Here is a 25,519-nt window from a genome sequence, read left to right as displayed (position 1 = left end):
TCGTGGAGCCTGCACATGGGACTTCCCTCATACACTCCCCCTATTTACTCTGTTTATGCTGCAAGAAGGTTATTTCCAATTCATATAAAAGAGGGATGCAGTTTACTAAATCGCGTGTAGCCAAATGGCGTTACAAATATATGTTAATCCAGGGGCATTTTTTCAATCCCGGGAGTAAATCAGATACACGTATTATACTAGAGAGTGCTATTTCTCAATCCTTCTATTGATAATTTTATAAACACAATAATCACTCAGATAACACACCATCTATTATTTCCAATAGATCAAAGTAACTGACAGGGAAGACGCTCAACTCTTTGGAAATTAAATTAAATCTGTCCTTAGATTGCTTCTAAGGTGACAAGTATAATAGTATGAGTGTGCTGTACCTGCTGCTACAGTGGAAACATTACTTATTATGAACATGACACCTATTGTGTGAAGCTTGTCTTGCTGAGTACTTTCTGTGTGCCACTATAACTGGAATGTTCAAAACAAAGTACTTGAAAAAAGGTGATATTATAGAATTAAGTCAAGTGTTCTATTTCATTTCCCATGATAATTTGGTCATTGCAAATTATACTCTGTCATATATTAGTCCATGAATTATATTTATTTTTGTACCTTGGCCAAATACGTAGATCACACCTACTGTATGACTTATATAAATGCATTTATTACTATTTTAAAAAATTGTATCGACTATTTGTGGTTCGCTGATTGTCATGATGACCTTTTCAACCTGTTGACAGTTGACCTTAAGTACTTTTGACTGTTGACCAAAACATTGTTGGTCTATCATTTGGATTAGGGTGGCCATCCTGGGATTGGGACAGCGGTATCTCGAGATTTGGCCCCTAAAACGCTGGGATTTCGATCCCGGGATTTTATCTCATCGTGACTGCATCACCCGCTGTGCTACCGGCTTCAGCCTTCACTGCCTGCCCACTTGCACGGCTTCACTGCCCTCCCACCTGCCGTCTTCACTGCCAGGCTCCTGGCCGTATCACAAAAGTAAGAATATGCGGGGCAGCCAAGGTGTTTTTTTTATTAGGCAAGCCAATCCCGGGATCCCGGGAATGGCCATTTTTCTAATCCCGCATTCCTGGATTGAAAAAATGCCCGGGATTGGCATCCCTAATCCGGATACTACTATAAAAACACCTTGCCTTAACTAAAAGCTAGGCCAACTCCAGAATGACTATTTTGCTGTAAAAGCTTTAAATATATGGTAAGTGGTCTTTGCTACAGTACCTACCATTAAGTCCTCCTAGGTTGAATTCAGTGTCTTTGTTGCTGCAGATCGATTCTTGGTCTTTTGTTGTGGGAAGCCAGCAAAAGCAAGTGGATACGTTACTAAAGATAATTAACAAACTACAAAATATATGAAGTTGCAATTACACTCAATGCTAACAACAAGCTTGTCCACATTTCATGATTTGAAGTGCACTTGAACATGTTTATGTGACTGCTTGAAAGTTGGAAGGATGAGCTGTAAATGCTTATAATGGAAAGCATAGAAAAGCCACTTCACAGCCCACTCACTTTAGAACATTCCTTTCATTATATTCAGACTTAAAAATTTGTTTAGGAGTGTTACATGAATCATGAGAATACGGGAAGATTGGGAATATCTTTATTGCATATGTCACTTTTCACTGGAGAAACGGAGGTGTCACTTTTCACTGGAGAAACGGAGGTTGAGAGGAAAAATGACAAGCATGTTCAAATAAGGGATTGGAAATCATAGGGAACTGGGAGATGACTTGGTCACTAAGTTCGAGGAAAAGAGAATCAGTACTGAATTAAGAAGAAGATTCTTCACCCTTAGAGCAGTACAATTCTGGAACTCATTGCCGGTGGTGCTGGTTACAGCAACTACTGTTAATGAATTTAAATCAAAACTGGATACATTTTTGGCCACTAAGGGAATCCTATAGATATGACTTACTCAAGTCAGTAGTTACAAGTCAAATACATTAGTTACAAGTCAAATACAGTAGGTTGAGCTTGATGGACTAATGTCTTTTTTTCAACCTTAATTACTATGTTACTTTGTTACTTTTGTGTGTTTGAATGTTTATTTTACAGTACGTTGGTTGTAGTGTGCTAGAAATTACCTGTCTCATTAATGAACGTGCAAAGAAGTCGCTTTGAAGGTACATGCTACTTCTAGTTTCCCCGATATCTAAGAATGTGTGAAAATCGAATTCTTTTGCTAAGGTGGATTGATTCCTTATGGCAACTCAATAAATAATCTGAACTTTAGATTGTTGACATGGACAGTATCTGTCAAAATATCAAATGCCGACCTTCATAATGTCCCATTGATATTTAAATTGTGTCAGAATGTCGACAATATTTTAGTATTTATTCTGCATATAGCCCTAATAATAACGAAAGCCTATCCTTAAAAATCATCTGTTGACATTCTGTCAATGTGACAATGTTAATGTCAGCATTTCACATGTCCACAAACTGTCCATGTTGAGTTTCTTAATGTCGACATTCAGCCAATGTCAACATTCTGAATATTGACTTCATGAACATATACCACCGCTTCGCAGATTGAGTATGGAGGGCTAAGAGATTGAGACTGAGGTGTTTATGTACTAAGATGGTAGTTCTATTGAAGATGGGATGTTTCCCATAGCAACCAATCAGAATTTACTCCTTATTTATCACCTTCTAGAAGTTAACAGATAGAATCTAATTGGTTGCCCCTAGCAACATCCAATCTTTAATCCCATTTTAGTAAATAAACCATTTGTGGGGAAGTCTGTGGCATGTCACAAAAAATAGCTGCAAAGAGTCTGGCCTCTTTGTTCTTATTACCACACCCTTCCTTTCATTTTTGGTTGGTTTGTGTATTCTTTTTTGCTTGCTGTGGCGGTAAAGAACAGCAGTTGCCGCTGTTTTAAAAAAATGTATTGTGTATGTTCTGAGACCTGATACCTGGATGGGTCTAACACGTAAAACTGGAAGCAGAGTTGTAAGCCAGCGAATCAGCTGTAAGTTTGATGTGGTTGATATTGCTGTTGGTTATTTTTCCTGCCACCGTATTCTTTATTCTTATTATAGTCATCTCATTTAGAAAATTTAAAGACTTGATTTTTCTAATTAAATATTACATTTAATTCCATAAAGGGTTGTCTGTAATTTTAGAGCAATACCTACAATACAGTAGGGTGCGTATTCCTCAACCTGTTCAGGGCCGGATTAAAGCAGGGGCAAAGGGGTCAGTACCCCTGGGTACAAAGCTAAAGGTTTTGTGCATGGGTAGTGCTACAGCTTCACCTATCTGCCAAAGTGACAATGATTAATGGTGCTGAGCATGGGGTGCCAAGGCACACTGACTGCACAAGTGTGCAGTGCATTACTGGGAGTTGACACTTTGCACAAGAGGGCAGAGGCTGAGAGGTTTGTGCTGAGCTCTAATTGGTGGAGCTCATTACATGCTTCTAAGGCCCATGGAGGACAGCAGCAGCAGCCTAGTCATGGGAGGGTTTTTAATCAGATGCAGCACTGGGACTGTGAGGACTCCTACAGTCCTACAGAGTAAGGTGCAGAGGGACAAACACAGGCTTTTCATGTGGTATGTATGTATGTATGTAATCTCCTCCTTGCAGTTATCCACTGATAAAGTTTATACTGCCTTTTCTCTGTGTTTTGACAGTGTAATATTCTCCCATGCAGTTTGCAGCCAGTAATGACAAATGACTAAAGGTCCCCGGGCCCCCTGAAGTCTTAATCTGGCACTGAGCCTGTTCATCTGATCCAAAAATGTTAATTAGCAGCCATTTATGATCAGTGATCCAACAGGGAATCTAGGAAATACTGCAGGTTAATTGGTTGACGTCAGCAAATTTTACAGATTCAACAGGATGGCTATTCCTATTTGTCCGTTCCAGGTGTCAGAGGACTGCGGCCTATAAGTTATGTATGTATAACTTATACATACATAACATGTCATATATGGGGCCTATAAGTTATGTTAAGCTATTTATCTCAGAGCGTTTATCGCTTTCAGCTGCCTGTGACAGACAGTACTGAGGCCAAACTGCAGATCTGCCATAGGATGATTGAACAGCACATTTTACCTTCATGATTTATAGGTTAGTTTCAATTATTCTATATAGTTATTTATAAATATATGTTTGCAGCTAGAGTGAGGCTTTACAGGTGAATGAGTTCTTGTTTGTGATCATTATTAACCAAGGCAAATCATAGGTATTACACATAGGGGCAAGGGTGATAAAGAGAGATAAACGTCCAGCCAATCAGCTCCTTACTGACTTTTTTAAACACAGCCTGTAACATGGCAGTTAGCGGGTGATTGGCTGGAAGTTTATCCCTCTTTATCACCCTTGCATTTATCTCGTTAATGCTTAATACATCTGCCCCATAATAAGAAAACTCAAGATAAGAGGCATACTTGCAGAAGTCTTGTCCTTCATAAAATATTGCAATGACAGATGTTGTTGGTACACAATAATTAGGCAAATTTCATATCATACGAATGCTTTATTTTCAATGTGTGGTCATATTAACAAATGAAATACTAGAGAAGGTTTAAAACACAACATGTCTTTTAGCACTGTACAATGATATAAAATTAATAATAAATATCCCCCTTGATAGGAATACATCCCAATTGTAACAGCAGTGGAACAATGTGTTATTGTCAGAGCTTAGGTAGGAGCTCTGTAACCACAAATCGCATCTGTCCAGGAAGAATAAATCGTAACATCTACCGTACTTCCAGTTTTAACCCAATAGATTGTTGATGAATAACAAACCACTTGCGCAGTACAATGGTTACGTTAGCAGGAGTATTTAACCCAGGTTGTAAGCTATTAAATGCACAACCACCTTTCTACCAGTCCCTATGTATTGATGACAGCAGCTAAGGGAATGTGTCTTGGTTGCCTAGTGGAGTCTTATTGTATTGTGATCTAAAGATAAATGTATTTATTAACAGTTTCTTATATAGCACATCATATTCCTTTTTACAATTGTATACACAAACTGGGTATTTACAGATAGTCAAAAAGGTAGGAGGGCCCTGCTCACAAGCTTACAATCTATAGAAATAATACAATACAATCCCCAAATACACTTTTTCAATGACTAAGTACATAGATGACAGGCACATTGCCTAGTTCTCGTTGTTCAGGAGAAGCAAAGAAATTACTGTTTTGTTCTCAATTATGTTTTTTTAATTCTACATTTTAAAAAAAAGTGAACAAAAACATAGTTTGATTCAATTTTGGTTCAAAAATATAGTTGCCTGGGAACCACAAAAAATAATGTGTTTGGTACAACAAAAGTCCTCCCAAATGGGTTAAACACTGCTGCAATATGTCCAATTAACCCACCTTATGGGGCCTATTCATTTATATTCATAAAAGGCACCTGATAACTTTCATCTGTGGTAAAAAGAGACTTCGGAGAAGGGGGTTTGAGGAGTTTAACAAAAAACTTAGCCTGGTACAGTGGTTCTGATAAGAGCCTGTCCCAATGAAAAGTCTTTAGTAACATGATAACTTTTCATATCACATTATTTTGACCCAGCTTTCTCCACGCATGTAGCTTAAAAAAAACCACTGCGATAAAATGGAGAGGAGGAGCCTGTTGGGGAGGGATTCGAAGATGCTTCTCCAGTGGATGGCTAATACATTTACCTTGTAAGGCCCAACTCGTAATAGCTAAGCTCTTCTGAACTTGGTACACTGACCAAGACAGTCTGTAGAAACAATAACGGGACTGCTACCTCTTTCCTTATCTGTATCTCCTGCATTCAGATGGTAGTAAACATCCCTGATACAATAAAGAATCTTACTAATGCACAAACAGCCGCCTCTGCATGGGTTTGGCTTGATAAATAGGCTCCTATGTCTTAGTTTAAATTAGCTGCACTAAGGATGCCAGTACAGTAAATTTGACCTCTTTTTCTATACCCGGTGTGCCTAATATGACGTAGTCTAATATAGCACACAATAATTTCAACACTATACCATAAATACATGAAATAAATATTACATTACTTTTATCTCCTCTCCTTATATACAATGCATAGCAAAATTATATTGGTCCAGAAATTCAACACACATAGACATCAATATTTTAAATAAAACATTCACCACCGGAGGAAAATCAACTTGACATGTTTACAGTGAGAATTGTTTCTGAGCAGATGAAACGCATATAGGATTCATGAAGAGCTTTGTAAAGTTCTTGATGAGAGATTTGTTCTCTATCAGCCTTGACTCGTGAATACAAGAGGGGCAGGATATACAATGGTCTGTTCATCTACACTGACAGGTGTGCATACACATAATGTTTGTAATTGCCTTTTTTATTCAGTGCAATATTGCTCCTTTTGTATCGACGCTATGCATCATTAAAAGTAATTGCAGCACTCACATCGTGGTTATCCTGCTGAACTAAGTGACCATGAAATCTAGTAATGTTTCCGATCATGTCTGGCATAGTTCAGACAGTTTAGTGGCGCGTCTGCGACAAATGGTGAAGTTAAAGGAAAGAATGATCATTTACATACAAAGCAGAACTCAGGCATAAGAAAAAATAAATACATAAATAAATAAATATATAAATACTATTTATCTTGTGCATATGGTTCTGAAATACTCAAATGAAAACAACAACCGTTCTGGCTGGGAAAATTAACCTTCAAAATGTAAACTCGTTTTATTTTTTGTTTGCATGACATTTTAACGGTCCGGTAGATTGTACTTTGGCAAGAGAAACTCTAATCGTTTATGTTACAGCTTACACAGTGGAACATTGGCTTTCTTTGCTTAAATATAGGGGAGTGTGAAGCATTAATTCATGTCATTTCCAATATAGTACAGGTTGAGTCTCCCTTATTAGTATATTCCAAAAACTGAAATATTCAGAATATTTCAGGGTTTTGTTTTTTTTTCATACTTCCCTCGTCACCCTGTGTCCACGGCGGAATCCTCATCACCGGCACACCTGCGCACTCACGCAGTGCACCCCTGGGACCGGAGATGCCGCTGAAGAAGATTCCAAAGGCCGCCGTGGATGCCGGGTGACATGGCAGATGTCGGGTGACCATCGGGGCACTGCCAGGGGACCAGGAAATATGAAGAAAACAATATTTCAAGATCCACAAAAATCCCTTATCCAGTATGCCCGTGGTCCCGAATATTTTCCGGATAAGGGAAACTCAACCTGTATTGAACTTTATTATTAAGCAAAACATTATCATTTGCACGCTGCATTTGTTACAAGTCTATTCATCCCGTTTTACATTCAGTACTACCGAACCTGATGTTCTTCTTGTGAATTAACAAGCCGCAGAGCCCCAGAATAATACCTGCCACAGTACCACAACCCTCCCGAGTCCCTGCTAAGCCTGGTCCATAGGCCGATAATCAGCCTGATGAAAGTGGTGCTAGATAATGTGGTGGTACCCATAGCACCACATTGGCGGCTGTACTCACAGAACAGCAGAGCCACTGCAGAAGACTACACAATACTGCTTCTGAGTTCTATGTGTAACTATGGGGACTGGATGTTGGGACCCCAATGTGCAATCCAGCTGTGTAATTCTATAAGAAGTAATATGCAAAGGTCTAAACACAGTAAAAAAAAATGATGTAAACCTTAGCGATAATTATTAAGCTTGTAGAAAACAGAAGGGACAACTGAATACAGATCTATCAGACCTATTACTATATCCCATGATACCTCTGCACCTAAACGTACATGTTTAGTAGGGTACATTTCTTAATATTCATGTAAATGTAAAAGCAAACATAAATAAATAAATTAAAATAGCTAAATTCAAACAATGAGACAATTTCATTAAATAAGGAGAGCAGCACTGATAGCAGCCATTGGAATAGGAGTGTGGGAGAGAAGTGTAGCCTATGTTGTGGCACATTATTGGGGTGATTCAGGTTGGTTTGCAAAGCACAGTTGGTTTGCTAATGGACAAAACCATGTGCACTGCAGTTGGGCCAGATGTAAAATTCAGAGCACATGATTTTGCCTATTAACAAAGCAAATGTGCTTTGCGAGCCAACCTGAATGACCCTCTTTATTTTAGGTAGTCAGTTATAATATTGGGTAAGTATAAAGGAAGGTTTAGCACATATCCACATGACTAGAGAACACACGATCTTGCATTGTTGTTATATTATTGTCTCCTAACAGGATGTTGGGTATCTCTTTTACTGACCATTATGCTGAATGATTTCTCTTTATCGTTACAGTACTTCTAGATTTGAATCCTCAACTATTTGTCCCATCCCTATTACAGACACCACTAAACTCGCCAGCCTTGATTTCCACTTTTGCGATGCACCTCTGAGTGAATGTAAGCGTTTGTGCACCTCTTATGGGTACTGCTTCTGGCACTTCATGCAAATACGTGTACAAGCGGGCACCTGAAGGTGCAATATCTGAGATGCCCACTCAAATATCGCATGGTGCTTCTTGAAACCTGCACCAGCCCCAAGCTAGGCAGTCAGAGTATGTCCTCCAATGTGAGTAATTATACATCTAACCACTTGTATGTGACACTCATGTAATACGCCCATCCGATGGACCATCTCTGTGTGACCCCTACTCCAATACCCAAAGGCGTAACTAAATATTCGTAGGCCCTATTTATCAACTGATGGTGATAAATGTATGTAAAACATATTACTTAGACAGTAAAGATGGGCCCCCTTCAGCTCTGGGCCCCATAGCAGCTGCACCCCTTGCACCTATGGTAGTTACGCCCTTGCCAATACCCTGTCACTGCCCACAAATGCTCAATACATTTTAAAAAGACTTCTGAGACCATGTATCTTAATCACAACCGCAACTCTGCGTGCAGACTCTGGGTGCATGCACAGTGCGACTGTAGAGGCAAACGCTGTAGAAACAAATTACTCAAGTACCTTCTACATTGCAGCATGTGACTCAGAATAAAGTCCCTTACGCTTCCATCATTTTCATTTAATAAATAAAAAAAAGATATCACAGTTATTCTGTCAGAACGCGGAGTACATAAATAAAAATACAAAAAAACAGATATAAATAGAACCATACCGCAAGCTCTTTCTTACTATAGTACGGAGCACTATGTAACACATGGGAGAATAATGCGATACCCAACACTAATACCAGCATATACGGAATTCTCATAGACTGAATTCGGTATAGGCGCATGCTAATTTCACTTTAGCATTTCTTTCTTTATCAGTTTGTTTTAGTGGCTTTGAAAAGCGCATGTTCATTAAAACAACTCACCCATTAAAAATAATTATGTAAACCGCTGGGTGTTTTCCAGTAACTGTCGTTTTGGTCTTTGAAATGTTTTTCAACATATAAATATAGTTGCATCATTTCCTATTTCCCAAATACCTTTCTGGGTTTGTAAAATGGAACTGTCTCAGCACTGAGCACCTGCACAACATCAATCCAACTCTTCTGCCTGTAAGTCATCATCCATTCCTATTCTTAAACTGGCCATACACTATTGCGATTTGGCCAGTTTTCACCCGATTCAGATGGATCGGGCTGAGAAATCATTTAAAAAGTGTCCAAATAGTATGTGTTTAAGAGCCGATCTGTGGTCCGATGCGCATAGGATATCGGACGTTCTGCACGTCCAATCCCTGACTCGGACAGCCTCCCAGCGGATTGGAATGCATATGATATATCTTATGCAGAAGGACAGCATATGATATATTGTATGTGATTCTGCTGCCCAGGAAGCTCCCGGGCGGTTTGAGGGGAATCGGCAGCAACTTTTCCCCTCAGAGAAGTCGCAATAGTGGAAAGGATACATTAATGAATGAGGTGCGATTCTGGGAAAGCAAAAGGTGTAATAAATCCACCCATGCCCATCCATTTAAGGCTCATAAATTACACTTGTCTGATAAGGGAATTTATCTCAGCATATAGATACAGCCAGTATATAGGTACTAAGGGCATAGAAAAAGCTGATTGGGAGTGTTCTGCACACATGATGGTATGTACTGTAGGCCTGATTCAGAGATGTATGCTAATACCCAGCTGCTGCAACTTTGTACACAGTAACTGTGCAATAAAATGCTAATACTGCAGGTGACATTTATGTCTGTAGATGCCTCCTGCTAGCTTCTATGATCCAAAGACGCAGCATTGGAACATCTGCATGCACATTGTCCATCTGAGTAACCCTCAGATTCTTCAGTATGATCAGTGTTTTTATGCTTCTGGCCGGGGCCAGTGAAGCTGGGGCCAGTGAAGCTGGGTTCAGGGATGCAGCCACAGGACTTGGCACGCCCATGAAATGAGGCTGACACACCCCTGTTTTCTGTATCACCCAATCCCTGCCTTCATACAGCTGCAGCATGTAAATAATGTTATGGATGAGGGGGGACTGTGATAGTTGATGGAGCCACAGATCTGGACATGCGCAGATCAATAACCATCTGAGATGTACATCTTGTTTGTGTTAGGCCCTTTGTTCAATATGGTTAAATGTAAGAATAGACTTAGGGGTTGAGCCTATTAGCTGCAATGAATTTGAAGGTGAGAATCATCTCGGGGACAGAATTTGCACCCTTTGAATTCATAGTGGCAATAATATAATGCAGTGGCTGGAATTCAAAAATGGCAATGAGCAATTTTGTATGAATTTGGGCTGAAACCAACCGCCGAAGGGTGCGAGATTGGATCGCATATACCAGGATCGATCCCTTAGGGGGAGTCCAATTAGCTACAGAGTTTACCCAGTGGGGAATAGCTCAGAGTTTCACACCCACAGCTATTCCATAAAACAATGTTTCCCTCTGCACAGTTCACTAACCCATTACTTCTGTGTATAATAAGGGCTGTATGGGATTTCCCACAGGTTAAACCTTATTATCGCAACTTTTCCTGGCAGCTACTGAAGCTGCAAGACATCTCCCGCTGTGACTTAATGCACAGGGGAAACACAGCTAATTGAATCGATGGCCACATGTTAATTAGTAAACAGATTCCCTAGTTAGTAGAGTTACAACTCATATTAGACTTCTACTTATTTAAAAAGGGAGTATATGCCATGTGGGTGAGCAGTAGCCTTTGTACAGTAGGTGCAAACACTGAGACAACCTCAACACAATAAAGCTTTATGATCTCAGAAATGTATGCACAGAAGTGGACCTGCATGTACAGTATACGCAGATGACGTCAGTGTGCAAGTAAGCCTGCTGTTATACTCAGTGTTCCTAAATTCAGGTGCAGTGTAAGCCTGAAGCAGTATGTCCTAATTTAAGTGAAGTGTTCAGGCCTATCACGTTCTCCATTAGTGCCTCAGACATAATAAATAAATTACCCTAGAAATCATTAGAACAGACATTCATTTTCCCTGAAAGATTTTGTATCCAAAGTCAAAGGGGCCTTTGAGAATAAAGATAATAATAATTATGTCTCAGTACAGATACTGTATTATATACAATATATATATATATATATATATATATATATATATATAAACATACACTGTACATATATTTATGTGTATATGTACACATACATGTTTGTGCTAATTAATAGTGTCTTTATTCTGTAAAATATTTTGGGTCAGATTCTCTAAGCTTCAAAAGAGATAAAATGGAGAGTGATAAACAGCTAGCCAATCAGCTCCTGTCTGACATTTTTCAAACACAGTCTGTGACATGGCAGGTAGGATCTTATTGGCTGGCTGTTTATCACTCTCCACTTTATCACTTTTGAAGCATAGCGCATCTGGCCCTTTATGCGATATTTTGGATACAAAATCTGCACATGCTTCCCATTTATAATATTAGAAGGTTGGAATTGTGAAATCACTAATACTGTAATTTAAAATTCCCTGAAGAAATATATAAATAATAATAATAATAATAATAATAAATATGAAATAAATACATAGACAAGTACATAAATCTTAAAACAGCAATGTAGTGTATCCTCTCCCTGCCAGTCATACTATATGTTGTTCCATAGTTTGGCCCTAGTGGCTTCTAGTTATTGACTATTTCTCAGCATCATTTGGAAGAGTCAACTGACTGTCCACAGTCATTTAATAAGTTCCTATTGATATCAAAATTGCAATGCTGCCAGTGTATTACATACTTTACACAATGATGTTTTGAGCAGTATCCAGGCCTCAAAGCATTTCTTTAGAGGAGGGCAGGAGATGGGATTGGTGGGGGATCAGCGGTCAGCAATCACTATCTACTCACTCCGCCCCACTTATAATCAGTAACACCATTAATGTGGTAAAATCATTGCCCTCTTTAATTTTGGGCACAAACATGATCATAAGCACTTTGTAAATGAACCCCCTAGTGTTTACCTCCCCCATCATAATTCATCACTAGCAGCTGCCTATTGGAGGCCTGGGTTCTTTGTAGCCATCCCCATCACTCATTTGTGGTGCCCTTGTAGACACCTAAGGCTTATAGACTAGAATGATGTCATATGGCTATCACTATATAAATTAACATTAATCATAAATAAACAGCAATATCACAGATTGCTTATGAGGTGCTGGGCTATGATTGCATTCTTTCCAAACTCAATTATGAAATGATGTAGAAGCCAAAACATGTAGAAATATGGGGTCGCAGTCACCAGATCAGTGCAGCCCCGGTGACTCATCGCAGTATATTCATATGTGTAAGAAATACGGCTCACCTCAGGCAGTTACTTGTCACATATGAAAACAAACCATTTCTTATAAAGGTCAGGAGAAATGATAAGTTTGGGAAGATGGCTGTCTAGCTGCAATCCTGATGTTCCACAGCTGTCACCTCAGAAAGCTTTTAACCCTGTCACTACCAAACTGGACAAGTAAATACTATTATCCCAGTTTATCCTGCAAGAGATGACTTGTGGGGCTAGAGACAGTATTCAGGGGCTTTGATGGTCACTGACAGCTGAGAGTTAATTTGACATCTAGCATCTGAGCGGTGACAAGTTCACATGCTTGGCATTCCATGTGGGATCGGAGAGAGGGGATCCTAAATGACTGACAGACAGGTGTTTCTGGTCAATAAACTAGTGAGAAAGGAAGATTCTAGGTACCTCCTCTTGTTTTCCGATGATATAACTCAGTGACAGTCCAGTAGAAAGCTGTAAAATAAAATTGCAATGTATCTGATTATCAGAAGCTTTTAAACACGAGTGGACATGATGCTCAGGATACATAGTTGAGTGGCCCTGCTGCAGAGCACTGTATGGATAACATGGAGGCCCTGTAAGCTTTAGGTCTTAACGCCTGGTGCTGTCACAGGAGTCAGAGCTTCGGCTCCAGCTTTGACTGCGGCTCCTGCTGTTTTCTCTGGAGCTTCGGTCCCAGTCCTCGCTGCTGCTTCTTTTACTGCTTGTACTCCTGCTGCGACTGCTTCTGTGACTAAAGTAACTGCGACTCCTGGACCTGCTTCTGTGGCTGCCCCAAGGGGGGGTGCTGCTGGCACTGCTGGAGGAAGATGGACTAGGCCGGTAGTATGGGATGGGACGCTTGCGAGCACTGTGTGGAGAAAGATGACAGACATGTTAGCACAGCTTGTGATGGATTTCTATAGCTGACATGCCAAGTCGCGTTAGGTCACAGGTGCCATGTAAGGACAGGCCTGATTATGAGAACTGTCTATATTTAGATTCCCCAATGCTCGTTTTTTATGCTGGAAATTCAGTTATTAGTAATCTCAAAATTACTGAGAGGAATTAATCATGTTATGTAACAGATTTTTTGGAGATTACAAACATATAAAAAAAATCTGAAAGGTCCTTATTATTTCTGTCCATTTGCTGGACATGATGTCTATAAACACATATTATATAGACAATAAGGGACATTTATACCTAGAAAAGTGGTTCCCAGTCTCAGGCCTCAAGGCACCCTCAAGGCACCCCAAAGCCGATACACAAATAACCGATATTGCGGCGGCTGGGATCTGGCGGGGTGCTAGCACTGGCAAGTGAATACACACTTGCTGATGCCAGTAGGAAAAGGTAGCGATGGCGGGGGAGCGACTGCAGCATGAAGGTCATTAATGAGGACTTCCTTGTCCGGACATGTTCGGGTAAGGAAGGGGGGGGGGGTCGTTAAAGACGTGCAGAAGCATGCATAACCATATGGAGTGGACACACTAGGTGATATTGTAAACAATATCGCTCAAAAAAGCTCTTTCTGAGCGATATTGGGAACATCCGGTTTTCCGGATATTCATGGCTGAGCGCCGATGCTTAACCCTTTGAGTGCCAACATTGCTGCAAGAGATGTGCAAAATATCTCCTAAAAATGCAAAAGTTTTTTTTAGAGGCGCAATACGTAACTATACAGTACTTCAATTAATGACTTCAGATCATTTGATGGCAATAACTAAAGTTATAGAAATAAGAACACAGTATACTCGCGCTATAAAAAAAAAGACCTGGCTAATTCTAATGATACCCCTCCTGCAGCATCTTTATAAAAGGGGTGGGCTCGGTCCTCTTTTCACAGACAGAAAACAAAAAACAACCATATAAAGACTGCGCTGGAAAGTATCTTTAAAATAACAAGTATTTATTATACATAAATTAATCACTGGCAGGGACGTAGGGAGGGCGGAGCCAGTGCAGCATATGCTCCGGGCGCCGAAGGGGTGCAGGTCGGCGGCGCACACCTTAAATGAATGATGCCGTGCCTGCTCTGCCCGGCCTGTGTGCTGCCCGGCGCCTGCCCATCCACCCAGCTGAACCTGCAGCCGCCTTTCCCATAGGCGTGCGCACCTCCTCAAAGACCGGCACCCGCCCCTGCCCCGCCTGAGCTGATAAGGGGGGGGGGCGCAGTGGCTGTGCTCCCCTAAGTTGCCCCCCCTGGCCCCTGCTGCCCCCCTGGCTTCTTTTGCCCCCTGCTGGCCCCCCTGGCAAATGTTGCCCCCTGCTGCCCTGCCCTAGCAGGGCCCTCCTACTCGGCCTAGAGCATGCAACCACTGGCATGGAGCATGAAACCCCTGGCATCAAGCATGAAACATTGAAACCCTTGCTGTCGAGCATGAAACCCATAGCATGTAGCATGTAGCATGTAAGCAGGACTTATGTGGCATAATATGTAATAGGCATTACGGTGTGTAGTAGGCATTATGTTGTGTGGTATAATTAGTACTGGACATTACAGCGGGTGGCATTATGTGTAATGGGCATTACGGTGGGTGGCGTTATGTGTAATGAGCATTATGGTGGGTGGCATTATGTGTAATGGGCATTACGGTGGGTGGCGTTATGTGTAATGAGCATTATGGTGGGTGGCATTATGTGTAATGGGCATTACGGTGGGTGGCGTTATGTGTAATGGGCATTACGGTGGGTGGCGTTATGTGTAAAGGGCATTATGGTGGGTGGCGTTATGTGTAATGGGCATTATGGTGGGTGACGTTATGTGTAATGGGCATTACGGTGGGTGGCGTTATGTGTAATGAGCATTATAGTGGGTGGCATTATGTGTAATGGGCATTACGGTGGCGTTATGTGTAATGGGCATTATGGTGTGTGGCGTTATGTGTAATGGGCATTACGGTGGGTGGCGTTATGTGCAATGGGCATTACGGTGGGTGGCGTTATGTGTAATGGGCATTATGGTGGGTGACGTTATGTGTAATGGGCATTACGGTGGGTGGCAGTATGTGTAATGGGCATTACGATGTGTGACATTAAGTGTAATGGGCATTAAAGTGCAAGCTGCAATTTATTTATTTTTGTGGGGGGGGGGCACGAAACATACCCTTGCTCCGGGCACCATGGCACCTAGCTACACCGCTGATCACACACAAATTATTACATATAAATCTATAGTTATATATATATATATAGACTTAATTAGTTAGTTGGTTTAGTGTAGATAACATAAACTGAATGCCTGGAGGCATATACTAAAAGTCCTCTTTTTTTTATGTTTCTAAATTCAGGATATTAGACTTGATTCTTTAAAATACAGGCACTGTTAGTATTAGTTGTTAAAAGCCAAAGAACGATGTGATTAAAAATAAGAAAAAATAAAAATAAGAGTAAAATATATGTGTAAAAACACAACAACAGTCGTGGTGACCAGATCACCACGATCCGAGGAAGCCGCTGACACCGAGTAGGAGGTGGAGAAACGCGTAATCCACATGAACTTAACCTCTCCGGATACAATTATTTCTTTATTTATTTATCACCACTTTGGGGTGATTGCACTTGTAAATGATTGCAACTTTAAAAAACGTCTGGCATAACGTCTAGTGTTGAACAAGTACATGGATTTCTGTGTTTTGATTGTGCTTTATACCTAGTGATCCTTCTTGCTTCCAGGTGACTTGGGGAATCTCTCCTGCGCTTTCTCATAGGGGAATAGGAGCTGCGTCTCTTCCTGTGAGCTCCTTTTTGTGTCTCCTTTTCGGCAGAATCAAACTTACTGCTCCGCTCTCTGTAGGAAAGAATTTATTTACAATTGTGCTCTTCACAAAATAAATGTTACCAGTAGAGGAATTATTTATAGATCTGTTACCCCAGAGATTCCTCAAAAGACCTGAAAGAGCTAAACATATACACCTAGTATCTTGCATTTTTTCGCCCGGGTCAATGTAAAATATTACCTGCTGGGACTGTAGCGAGAGTAACTGGGACTCCGCCTGGCTCGGGAACTTCTGCTTCCAGCGCTTTTCCTACCAGATTTTGATGAATAACTGGGAGATCTTGAGTATGATCTGTAGAGAGAGATACAATGAAAATGTAACACAATTGTACAAATGGAATATGAATGAACAAAAAAAACCCACACTTCATAGTTTTGATTACTATCTCTTTTAGAGTATATCCTTATTTTGAGTTTAAGGGAAGGTATACCCAATAAGGTCCCTGGCATAAAACTCATTCTAACATCTGGTTATGTGATAGTGGGTCGACAGTCACTAAGTCGACCACTATTGGTCGACAGAGACTTGGTCAACATATATAAATGGTCGACATTGACAGAAAGTCCACACAAACAAAAGGTTGACATTTACACTGTCGACACTGAAAAGGTCTACACGAGTTTTTCACAGTTTTTGGTGTCTATGTTGATATATGTCTCCATGGTCAATGTGTATGTTTACCGAATTCCCTTGTATGGTTCGGGCACGGTGCCACGCTTTGCTCGGCACACTTTTATAATCTAACTCTATGCCCACTTGGCTGGTAAAGTATGAACCAAGTCAGTCTCAATAAAAACAATAATGAAAAATCATGTCGACTTTTATAGTGTTGACCATGTAAGTGTCAACCTTCTATCACTGTTGACCAACAATATTTTGACCATTTATAGGTGTCGACCTAGTCACTGTTGATCATTAGTCATCAACCTAGTGACTCGACCTAGACAGTGTCAACACAACACAGGTACTGGATACCTAACTGCTTGGGTGGCTGCTAAGTGTTCTTACATTATTTTAGTTCTCAGATAGGACTCTGATAAGATTTTGTTTCTACCGTGTTTGTATTGTACTATATACTGTAGTTTGCTGTGTTTCAGTGGATGTAATAACTAGATGTGGAGCCAGCTGAATCAGCTTGTGATTATTGATCGGAGGAAAGTGGTTCTGGGGCCCTATGCTATACAAGGAATTTTGACCCAGATACCACTTTTGTTGGTGGTGCAATCTTCTGTTTAAGATGCTCAGAAGATGGTGTATGCTCAAAAGACAGAAACTGCTAAGGCTTCAACTATGCAAATATATCACATGAAATATGGTGTTACTAGAAAAAAAAGTTGGGGAAAGCCTTGCTGCAGATATATTGTTCTAGATGCAGGATTTATACCACACATCCTTCAAGAATTAGGGATTGTTAACACAACTGGGTGTAGGGACAGTGCTGTGGAATACAGGGAAAGCGCTGTGGAATATGTGTGGTAATAAATAAAGCATATAGATGCAATACACCTCTGTAATGCCCCTTTCACACCACAAATGCCGAGTCGCACTTGGTATTTCTACACAGGTGCAACCCAGCATTTGCAGTGTTTTGCTAACCACATTGACCAGGCTTATTGCTGGGTTGCTGACATCAAACGGTGATGGGGTTGAGCGGGGGAGGAGAAAAAACTTGGAGCACTGACATAGTTAGAAAAATACAGCAACACTGGTCACAGCCATGTTCAACAATGGTTGTGATCAGTGGCGGATTCAGGGGGGGGCACCTGGGCAAGTGCCCCCCCTGTCATTTATTTGTAGCTGAGGACCAGGGCTTTCCAACGAGCCCAGCCCCGTGTCTCTAGACCCCGGGAACCGGAGATATCGCCTGGCAAACCTGTAACGTTTTTTCCCCATAGGATAATATGGGACACGTCAATTCCGATCCCCACCCGGTTCCGACGGCTGCCAGTTCCAGCCTTCAATATGATACCAGGCTGGTCCAAATCGGTCAATCAGTTCCAGAGATATTGAGTGTAAACCGATTTTTTTTATTTTTGAAATGTAATTTCATGGCTGTTCATGTTCTTTGAGAGCAGATTACTCTGGAACCAAACGTTCCAGTTTCACTGGAACAAAATCATTCAAAGCCCACTCAAAAGTTCTTCAATATAATACTTGTCTCATGTAAATGGGTCAGTTGGTTCCGAAGATATAGCTGGTTAAATGAGATAACTGGTTAAAGGGGGGAGGGGTGGTTTTCTCTACCCCTCACACCAGAAAATGCAGGGACTAGGCTGGTGTAAAAGGGGCCAACCTGGGAATGCATTTTCTGGTGTGAAAGGGGTATTATTTCAAATAGCCAGGACCTGCATGGCTCTGAATACAGCTAGGCTCTGCCACTGTCAGTGGGTATCACTTCTGCCTGGCGGCAGCTGTCCCCCATTTACCACGAGCATGTATTACCCCTTGGCAATGAGCATGTAATCCCACATGGCAACGAGCATGGAACCTCTGGCAATGAGCATAGAACCCTTGGCAATGAGCATGTAGAGAAGCAGCACTTATGTAGCATAATTTTTAATAGGCATTATGGTGCTTGGCATAACACATAATGGACATAATGGTGTGTAACTTAACGTGTAATGGACATTATGGTGTAAATGTTTAATGCAAGCCTTTGGTGGACAATGTCCCTGTTTATGAAGTGTATTGTGAATTTTGGCTTAATCTGTGTGGCATTATGTGAATTCTGGCTCAATCCATGTGGCATTATGTGAATTTTGTCTCAATCCGTGTGGCATTATGTGAATTTTGGCTCAATCCATGTGGCATTATGTGAATTTTGGCTCAATCCGTGTGGCATTATGTGAATTTTTTCCCAATCCGTGTGGCATTATGTGAATTTTGGCTCAATCCGTGTGGCATTATGTGAATTTTGGCTCAATCCATGTGGCATTATGTGAATTTTGGCTCAATCCGTATGGCATTTTATGCATTTGGCTCAATCCGTGTGGCATTATGTGAATTTTGACACAATCCATTTGGCATTATGTGAATTTTGGCTCAATTCTGTGTGTGTTATTATGTAAATTTTGGCTCAATCTATGTGGCATTATGTGAATTTTGACACAATCCATGTGGCATTATTTGAATTTTGTCTCATTCCATTTGGCATCATGTGTAATGGGCAAGTACAATGGGGTCTAGTATTTTGTTGCATAATGTGTAGAAGTTGTATATGGTGTTGACACGCACCCTGTTGAGTGGCCACACACCCTTTTCCGGAGCGCGCCTTGGCACGCGCACAACTACATCCTTCACGGTACTTGTGTAGTTTGGCGGCGCCCATCGCATCGCATACCATAAGGCATACAATGGTATGCGATGCGACGCGATATCGCGCGATATTGTACAATGCCATACAATTTTAAAATTGTATGACATTGTATATGGCATACAATGCCATACAATGCGATGCGATTAAACATTGTATAAGCACCCTAATGTTAAATGCACCCCCCCCCGCCACCCCCCCACTATAAACGTAAACCCGAAGCGTGGCGAGCGCAGCGAGCCCGCGAGGGGCGGCGGTACGCGTCCTCCGACCTTTACATACCCCCACTATCCACGTCAGCGTGGAGAATAGAAAGTCACCGAGCCCGAAGCGCGGCGAGCGCAGCGAGCCCCGCGAGGGGACGCGGATACCTTCACAGGTTTCGGAGTCCCCTTGCGGCGAGCGCAGCGAGCCCCGCGAGGGGACGCGGATACCTGTGAAGGCCGCGAGGGGACTCCGAAACCTGTGAAGGTATCCGCGTCCCCTCGCGGGGCTCGGTGGCTCGCTGCGCTCGCCACACTTTCTATTCTCAACTCCACGCCGACGTGGATAGTGGGGGTATGAAAAGGTCGGAGGACGCATACCGCCGCCCCTCGCGGGCTCGCTGCGCTCACCACGCTTCGGGTTCACGTTTATAGTGGGGGGGGGGGGCGTGGGGGTGCATTTAACATTGAAAGCACCCATTAGGGTCCTTAAAAGCACCCTTTAGGGTGCTTATACAATCTTTCATCGAATAGGGGGCAAAAATCGCATCGCATCGCATCGCATGCCATCGGGTGCATGGCATGCGATGTGATTAAAACATCACGCGATGGAGATCGGGGGCGCCGCCAAAATACACAAGTACCTCCTTCACTTTTGTCGCCATGGTGGGCCTGCGTACTTTAAATGCCAGGGCCTATTTTTAATTCCATTTCCACCCTCTCCTGCCGCTCTCTTAGCATGTACACTGGCTCCACTAACACCGCCCCTCCCCCACCCAAACCCTTTTTTATCATGGTGCCCCCCATGTCACTTTATCCTGGATCCGCCCCTGGTTGTGATCTGGGTTGAAATGCCAGGTTGCTCGACCCGGGAAATGTGTCTGTGGCGCTTTTACACCGCTGATCAACCTCTGTTAACATGGCAATAATCTGGGTTAATTTGACAGTCTGAAAGGGGTAAAAATGACCCTTTGGCTAAAGGCCCTCTGGAAAGTTTTCTCCAGCTAGCTGGCTTTAGCCAAAAGTAAAAGACTTTCTTCTCAGGAAGCAGCATACATGCAGACCTGTGTGTTCAGCTATTGATTCATATTGTCCTAACATCTCTGCGGTTCTTTCAGAGCCAATGTATTAGTCAACTATCATTTAAGTTATGTTTTATTTAAAACATGAATAGGTCATAGCTGTCATTTAAGAATGTGTTAACTATTTTATCCTTTTCATTTAAAACATTAATTCTTTTAAACGTCCTGCAAACATGATTCAAAATTACCCAAGTGGCAGTACTTAGTTACAATTATAATATTTTAAATATTTCAATTGTAAAGCGCAACGGAATATGCTTTATGTAATAAACTGAAAATAAATAAATGTGATCAAGCGGAACCAGAGGCCTACCTTGCACCTGAAGAACTAGACCTGCTTCGTGACCTTCTGCCAAAGGATGACCTACAGTGCGATGAGTAAGAGCTGATGGAGTGGCTTGAACTGTGGGAGTAAGACCTGGTGCTGCTGTATGAAGAGCTCCGTGATCGACGACTGTGTAAAGAGTTTTTGTCAGGCGATAAGTCTGAGACACTCTTGTGTTCCTCCAGACATCCCAGGCACGAGGACAAATCTCTGTGGAAGAATTAGACCCATCTCTTAATAGTTATCTCATATGATCTTTGATTTTTCTATACAGGTGAAGGGCAATATATATCAGGTGGCAGTTTCCTCTATCTGACCAAAACTGTTGACCTGAAAAGGTGATCAGAGACCACCTGTCAGGAAATTGGGTACATTTTTCAATTAAAAATATCCGTGGATTGTGAACAGGTTATAGAGATTTTCCAACATGTTGAATATTCCTGATTCTCTGACTCCGTTTCTGATGTATAGGGGTCTTGAGAAAGATGGCTAGGCTTTGGTAGAAGAATGTACAGCCATGATGCTACAAAACTACTTTTAGAGATTTGATTTTATTAGTCTCTTGATGACCTTTCTGAATACAATTAAAGTGGATACTGTACATAGCATGTGTGATAAAATGAAGTTAAAAGACCTGTCTTCAACTAATGTCACCACAAGCAACATTCACAAGTAGATATGTTGGTAGTACAGTATACTGTATTTACTAAAGTGTGGGTTTTTAGATATGGAAATGTTGACCATAGCAACCAATCAGATTTTACTTAACATTTGTCTAGCACCTTCTGGAAGATAATAGCTAAGATCTGATTGGTTGCTATGGGAAATATCTCCAGTTCTAAAAATGTTCACTTTAGTAAATATACCCTGTTGTATCTAAAAATAATGAAACAATATGGGCAGTATTCAATGCGGCCGGCGAGCGGGTTAAACGGGGGGCATCGCTGAAAACAAGTGAACCTCGCCGTTTAACCCCCACACCGGCCGCTCACCGTATTCAATATTCGGGGGGAACCCTTGCGGTCAGATGACGGTGTGGTTTCCCCCAAACAGCGAGGTTCGTGGCTAATGCAGGGAGCCCGCTGCATTTAGACGCAAGCCTCGCTGCTTTAGCGTCTGCAAACACCGTTTCCACGATGCTGTGAAAACCCAGCGACGTGGAAACAGCGTGTGCAGGGGGGTCAGTTGAATACTGACAGTGCGAGCTGTGACAGCGAGCAGTCAGCACAAAAAGCATTGAATATACCCCATTTTCTATATGAATTTATATGAAGGAGTCTACTAGAGACCACTTGGAGCTTGGGTATGGGTCATTTTGTTGACACATATTAGGTCAACATGCATTGGGTGGACCACAAAAGGTCTACATGGCTTAGGTTGAACACATGGAATAGGTCGACATTGCTAAGGTTGACACAAGCATTAGGTTGACAATGGCTAGGTCAACAGTCAAAAGGTCAACATGGTTTTTCACAGTTAAATCCTTACATTACTTTATTGTTGCAATATATTGTATATGACTATGAGGAGTTAAATAAATAGTGAATATTTGAGACATCCCAAATGAGTAACTTATGGGTGGTTGCATAAAAGTCACAATATAACATTGGTCAAACATCTCTTCACCTCTTAGCCTGTGTCGGGGTATCTTCCAAAATAAGTGCTGAATCCTTTGTAAAAGAGAAGCAACTGGCTGAAGAATTCCCTGAATCTGAAATGTTGTCACTCTGGCCATTTGGGGTCTTCCCAGATGGGGGTACATGTCCAAAACCCTGGTGAGTAGGACTGTCCTTGTCCTGACCAACCTTCAACCCAGAAGCACCCGTCTGCATCGGGGGAGGGGAACACAAATCATTTCCAGAGTCATACTCATGGGTAACTTCCTTCTGACAACCTTCATGACTCTCTGCAGTGGCCAAAAGGCCGGGAATTGATTGGGAAATCTGAAAACACAAGAGAGTGTTGACATAGGTGGAACCCAACATTTGTATAGCAATTATTCACTTAGCACCACAGTCACTTTTCAGAAATGATTTCTTTTCATCATTCTCCGTATACTGTATTTTTTTATTAAACATAAAAGAAAACAAACAAAAAAGCGGGCAGTGGAAAAATGAAACCGAGATTGAAGAAAACAAAAATATCTCTACGAAAGTCCACAGAGGCGTCTGCAGACAGTGAGAGCTGTAATGATACTGACACCATGCACAGTTTTGGCATGCACCCATAGAAAAGGAATAAGACTGAGAGTGAAAAAAGAAAAAGGTATTGCTGTAAATGTAATGAGCTTCCTCTCTGATTAAACATTGGCACAGCAAATGGGACTCAGGCTTCAGAGGGGGATTGTTAGATTTAATGTAGCTGTTAGAAGGTTCAATTGTGCACAATGTGTTCTACAGATTTAATTACTACATGGAAAGAAATAAAGCAGCACCTTTCAGTGCAGCGGAGACCTAGCACTCAGCCATTTGGTACCAGTTAAGTCCTGATTCTCATACTGACAGCAAACAATAACGGTATACAAGAACGTCATTAATTTCAGTACGCCATTAAAAAGCGTAGTAAACATTAGCAAAGGTTGGGAGTATGAACGGTTTGGGTACGGTATCCCAACGCTTGGGATCCCGACGCTGCTTAGGTAAGTATCCGGTACTTATGTATTATCTGGGATCCCATGTTAAATGCACCCCATTTTTTTATACCCCTACTATCCAACTACGCATGGAGTTGATTTAATATAGTGTGGCGAGCGCAGCAAGCCACCGTGCCCAAAGCGTGGCGAGGGGACGCGGTCTCATAAGAAAAACGGGAGCCCAGATATTACATAAGTACCAAGTATCCTAACCCTCTCCCCCCCTAACCCTTTCTACCTGCAGCCTAACCCTTACCCTCACTCCCCTCCCTGCAGCCTAATCCTAACAATCTCTCCTTAGTGCCTACCCCTAACTATACTCCCTAAATGCCTAGCCTTACTTTCTGAGTGCTTAACCCAAACTTATTAGTGCCTAACCCTAATCGAACCCCCTCAGTGCCTAACCCCAGCCCCCCTTTTTGGTGCCTAACGCTATCACTTCCCACCGGCAGCCTCACCATAACCCCCCCCCCCACCCAAAGCCTATCCCTAACCTACCCTGTAGTGCCTAAATCTAACCCCCTCACGCAGCCTAACCCTCCCAAGCATTCTTATGTTCTGCATGCCGACGGTCAGATTCCAGAGCCGGTATTTTAGCTGCATGCATCCTGACCGCCGGAGTGCCAACTGCATCAGGTATGAACTTGTTTCATACAGAGGTATGTTTACCAGGGCCGATGCAAGGCACCGGGGGCGCCCCGGTGCCAGGAGGTGGGGGCGGCGGGGTACCTGTTGCGCCATCTGGGGAGCGGGCAGGGGGGTCCATGCTGGCGTCTGACAGGAGCCTGCAGTGGTGTCCTTGCCACGCAGGTACCTGCAGCGTTGTGTATAAAGCTGGCGGCGAGTCCCTGCAGTGAATAAGAAATAACTAGTGCTATGCGGCGGCGCAGGAAGCGCTTCTGTTTTGAAAACACTGGCTGCGCTGTTTGCCGAATCTCAGCCAATCAGCGTGCGGCCAGTGTTTTCAAACCCGGCAGCGCTTCCCGCGCCGCCGCATAGCCCGGCGGATAGCGCTAGTTATTTCTTATTCACTGCACGGACCCCCCACCGCCGCCAGCTTTATACACAGCGCCGCAGGTACCCGCGCGGCAAGGACACCACTGCAGGCTCCTGTCAGAAGCCGGCATGGGCCCCCCTGCCCGCTCCCCAGACAGTGCAGCAGGTACCCCCTTTGCACGGGGGGCGAGGGGCGAACTGTCTCTGATGTTTACCCCTCTACTCATCTTCTACCACATTTACAGAAACCTCACTGCTTTCAGGAGATTGCTGTACATAATCCTAGCCTAGTAAACAGTATTTTGGTTTAAATTATCTACATTATATTTAAGCATGATTTATTCCACCAGTCAGACTACAAGTAACTACACCAGCCTCCTTGGAGCTGTACTGCATTGCTTACAGTACTGCATGTGTGACATTTTACCAGACAGGCATTCAATGTTCATAAGCCATTACATACAGTGCTGTAGTTAAAGAAATGACAGCGGCCAGAGAATTACAACTTTTGTAAATTGTCTCTTAA

At 42.2% G+C, this 25,519-nt stretch overlaps 1 protein-coding gene across 1 annotated transcript in view; it reads right to left on the bottom strand.

The window, feature by feature from the left end:
• Positions 1 to 4,507: 4,507 nt before the first annotated feature.
• Positions 4,508 to 25,519, bottom strand: part of SRRM4 (serine/arginine repetitive matrix 4) — a 134,753-nt gene continuing 113,741 nt past the window's right edge. The window contains exons 9-13 of the mRNA XM_083151483.1: positions 22,992 to 23,308; positions 21,354 to 21,575; positions 16,623 to 16,733; positions 16,316 to 16,453; positions 4,508 to 13,531 (exon numbers count right to left, since the gene is read on the bottom strand). Of these exons, the coding sequence (XP_083007609.1) occupies positions 13,273 to 13,531; positions 16,316 to 16,453; positions 16,623 to 16,733; positions 21,354 to 21,575; positions 22,992 to 23,308 (1,047 nt within the window). The 3' untranslated portion in view covers positions 4,508 to 13,272. The remainder of the gene's footprint in view (positions 13,532 to 16,315; positions 16,454 to 16,622; positions 16,734 to 21,353; positions 21,576 to 22,991; positions 23,309 to 25,519) is intronic.

This window comes from Crinia signifera, chromosome 1 (assembly GCF_055691185.1).
Source record: "Crinia signifera chromosome 1, ASM5569118v1, whole genome shotgun sequence".
Lineage (NCBI taxonomy): Eukaryota > Metazoa > Chordata > Amphibia > Anura > Myobatrachidae > Crinia > Crinia signifera.
The sequence above is the reverse complement of the archived record's forward strand: the minus strand, read 5'-3'. Positions and strand labels throughout refer to the sequence as shown.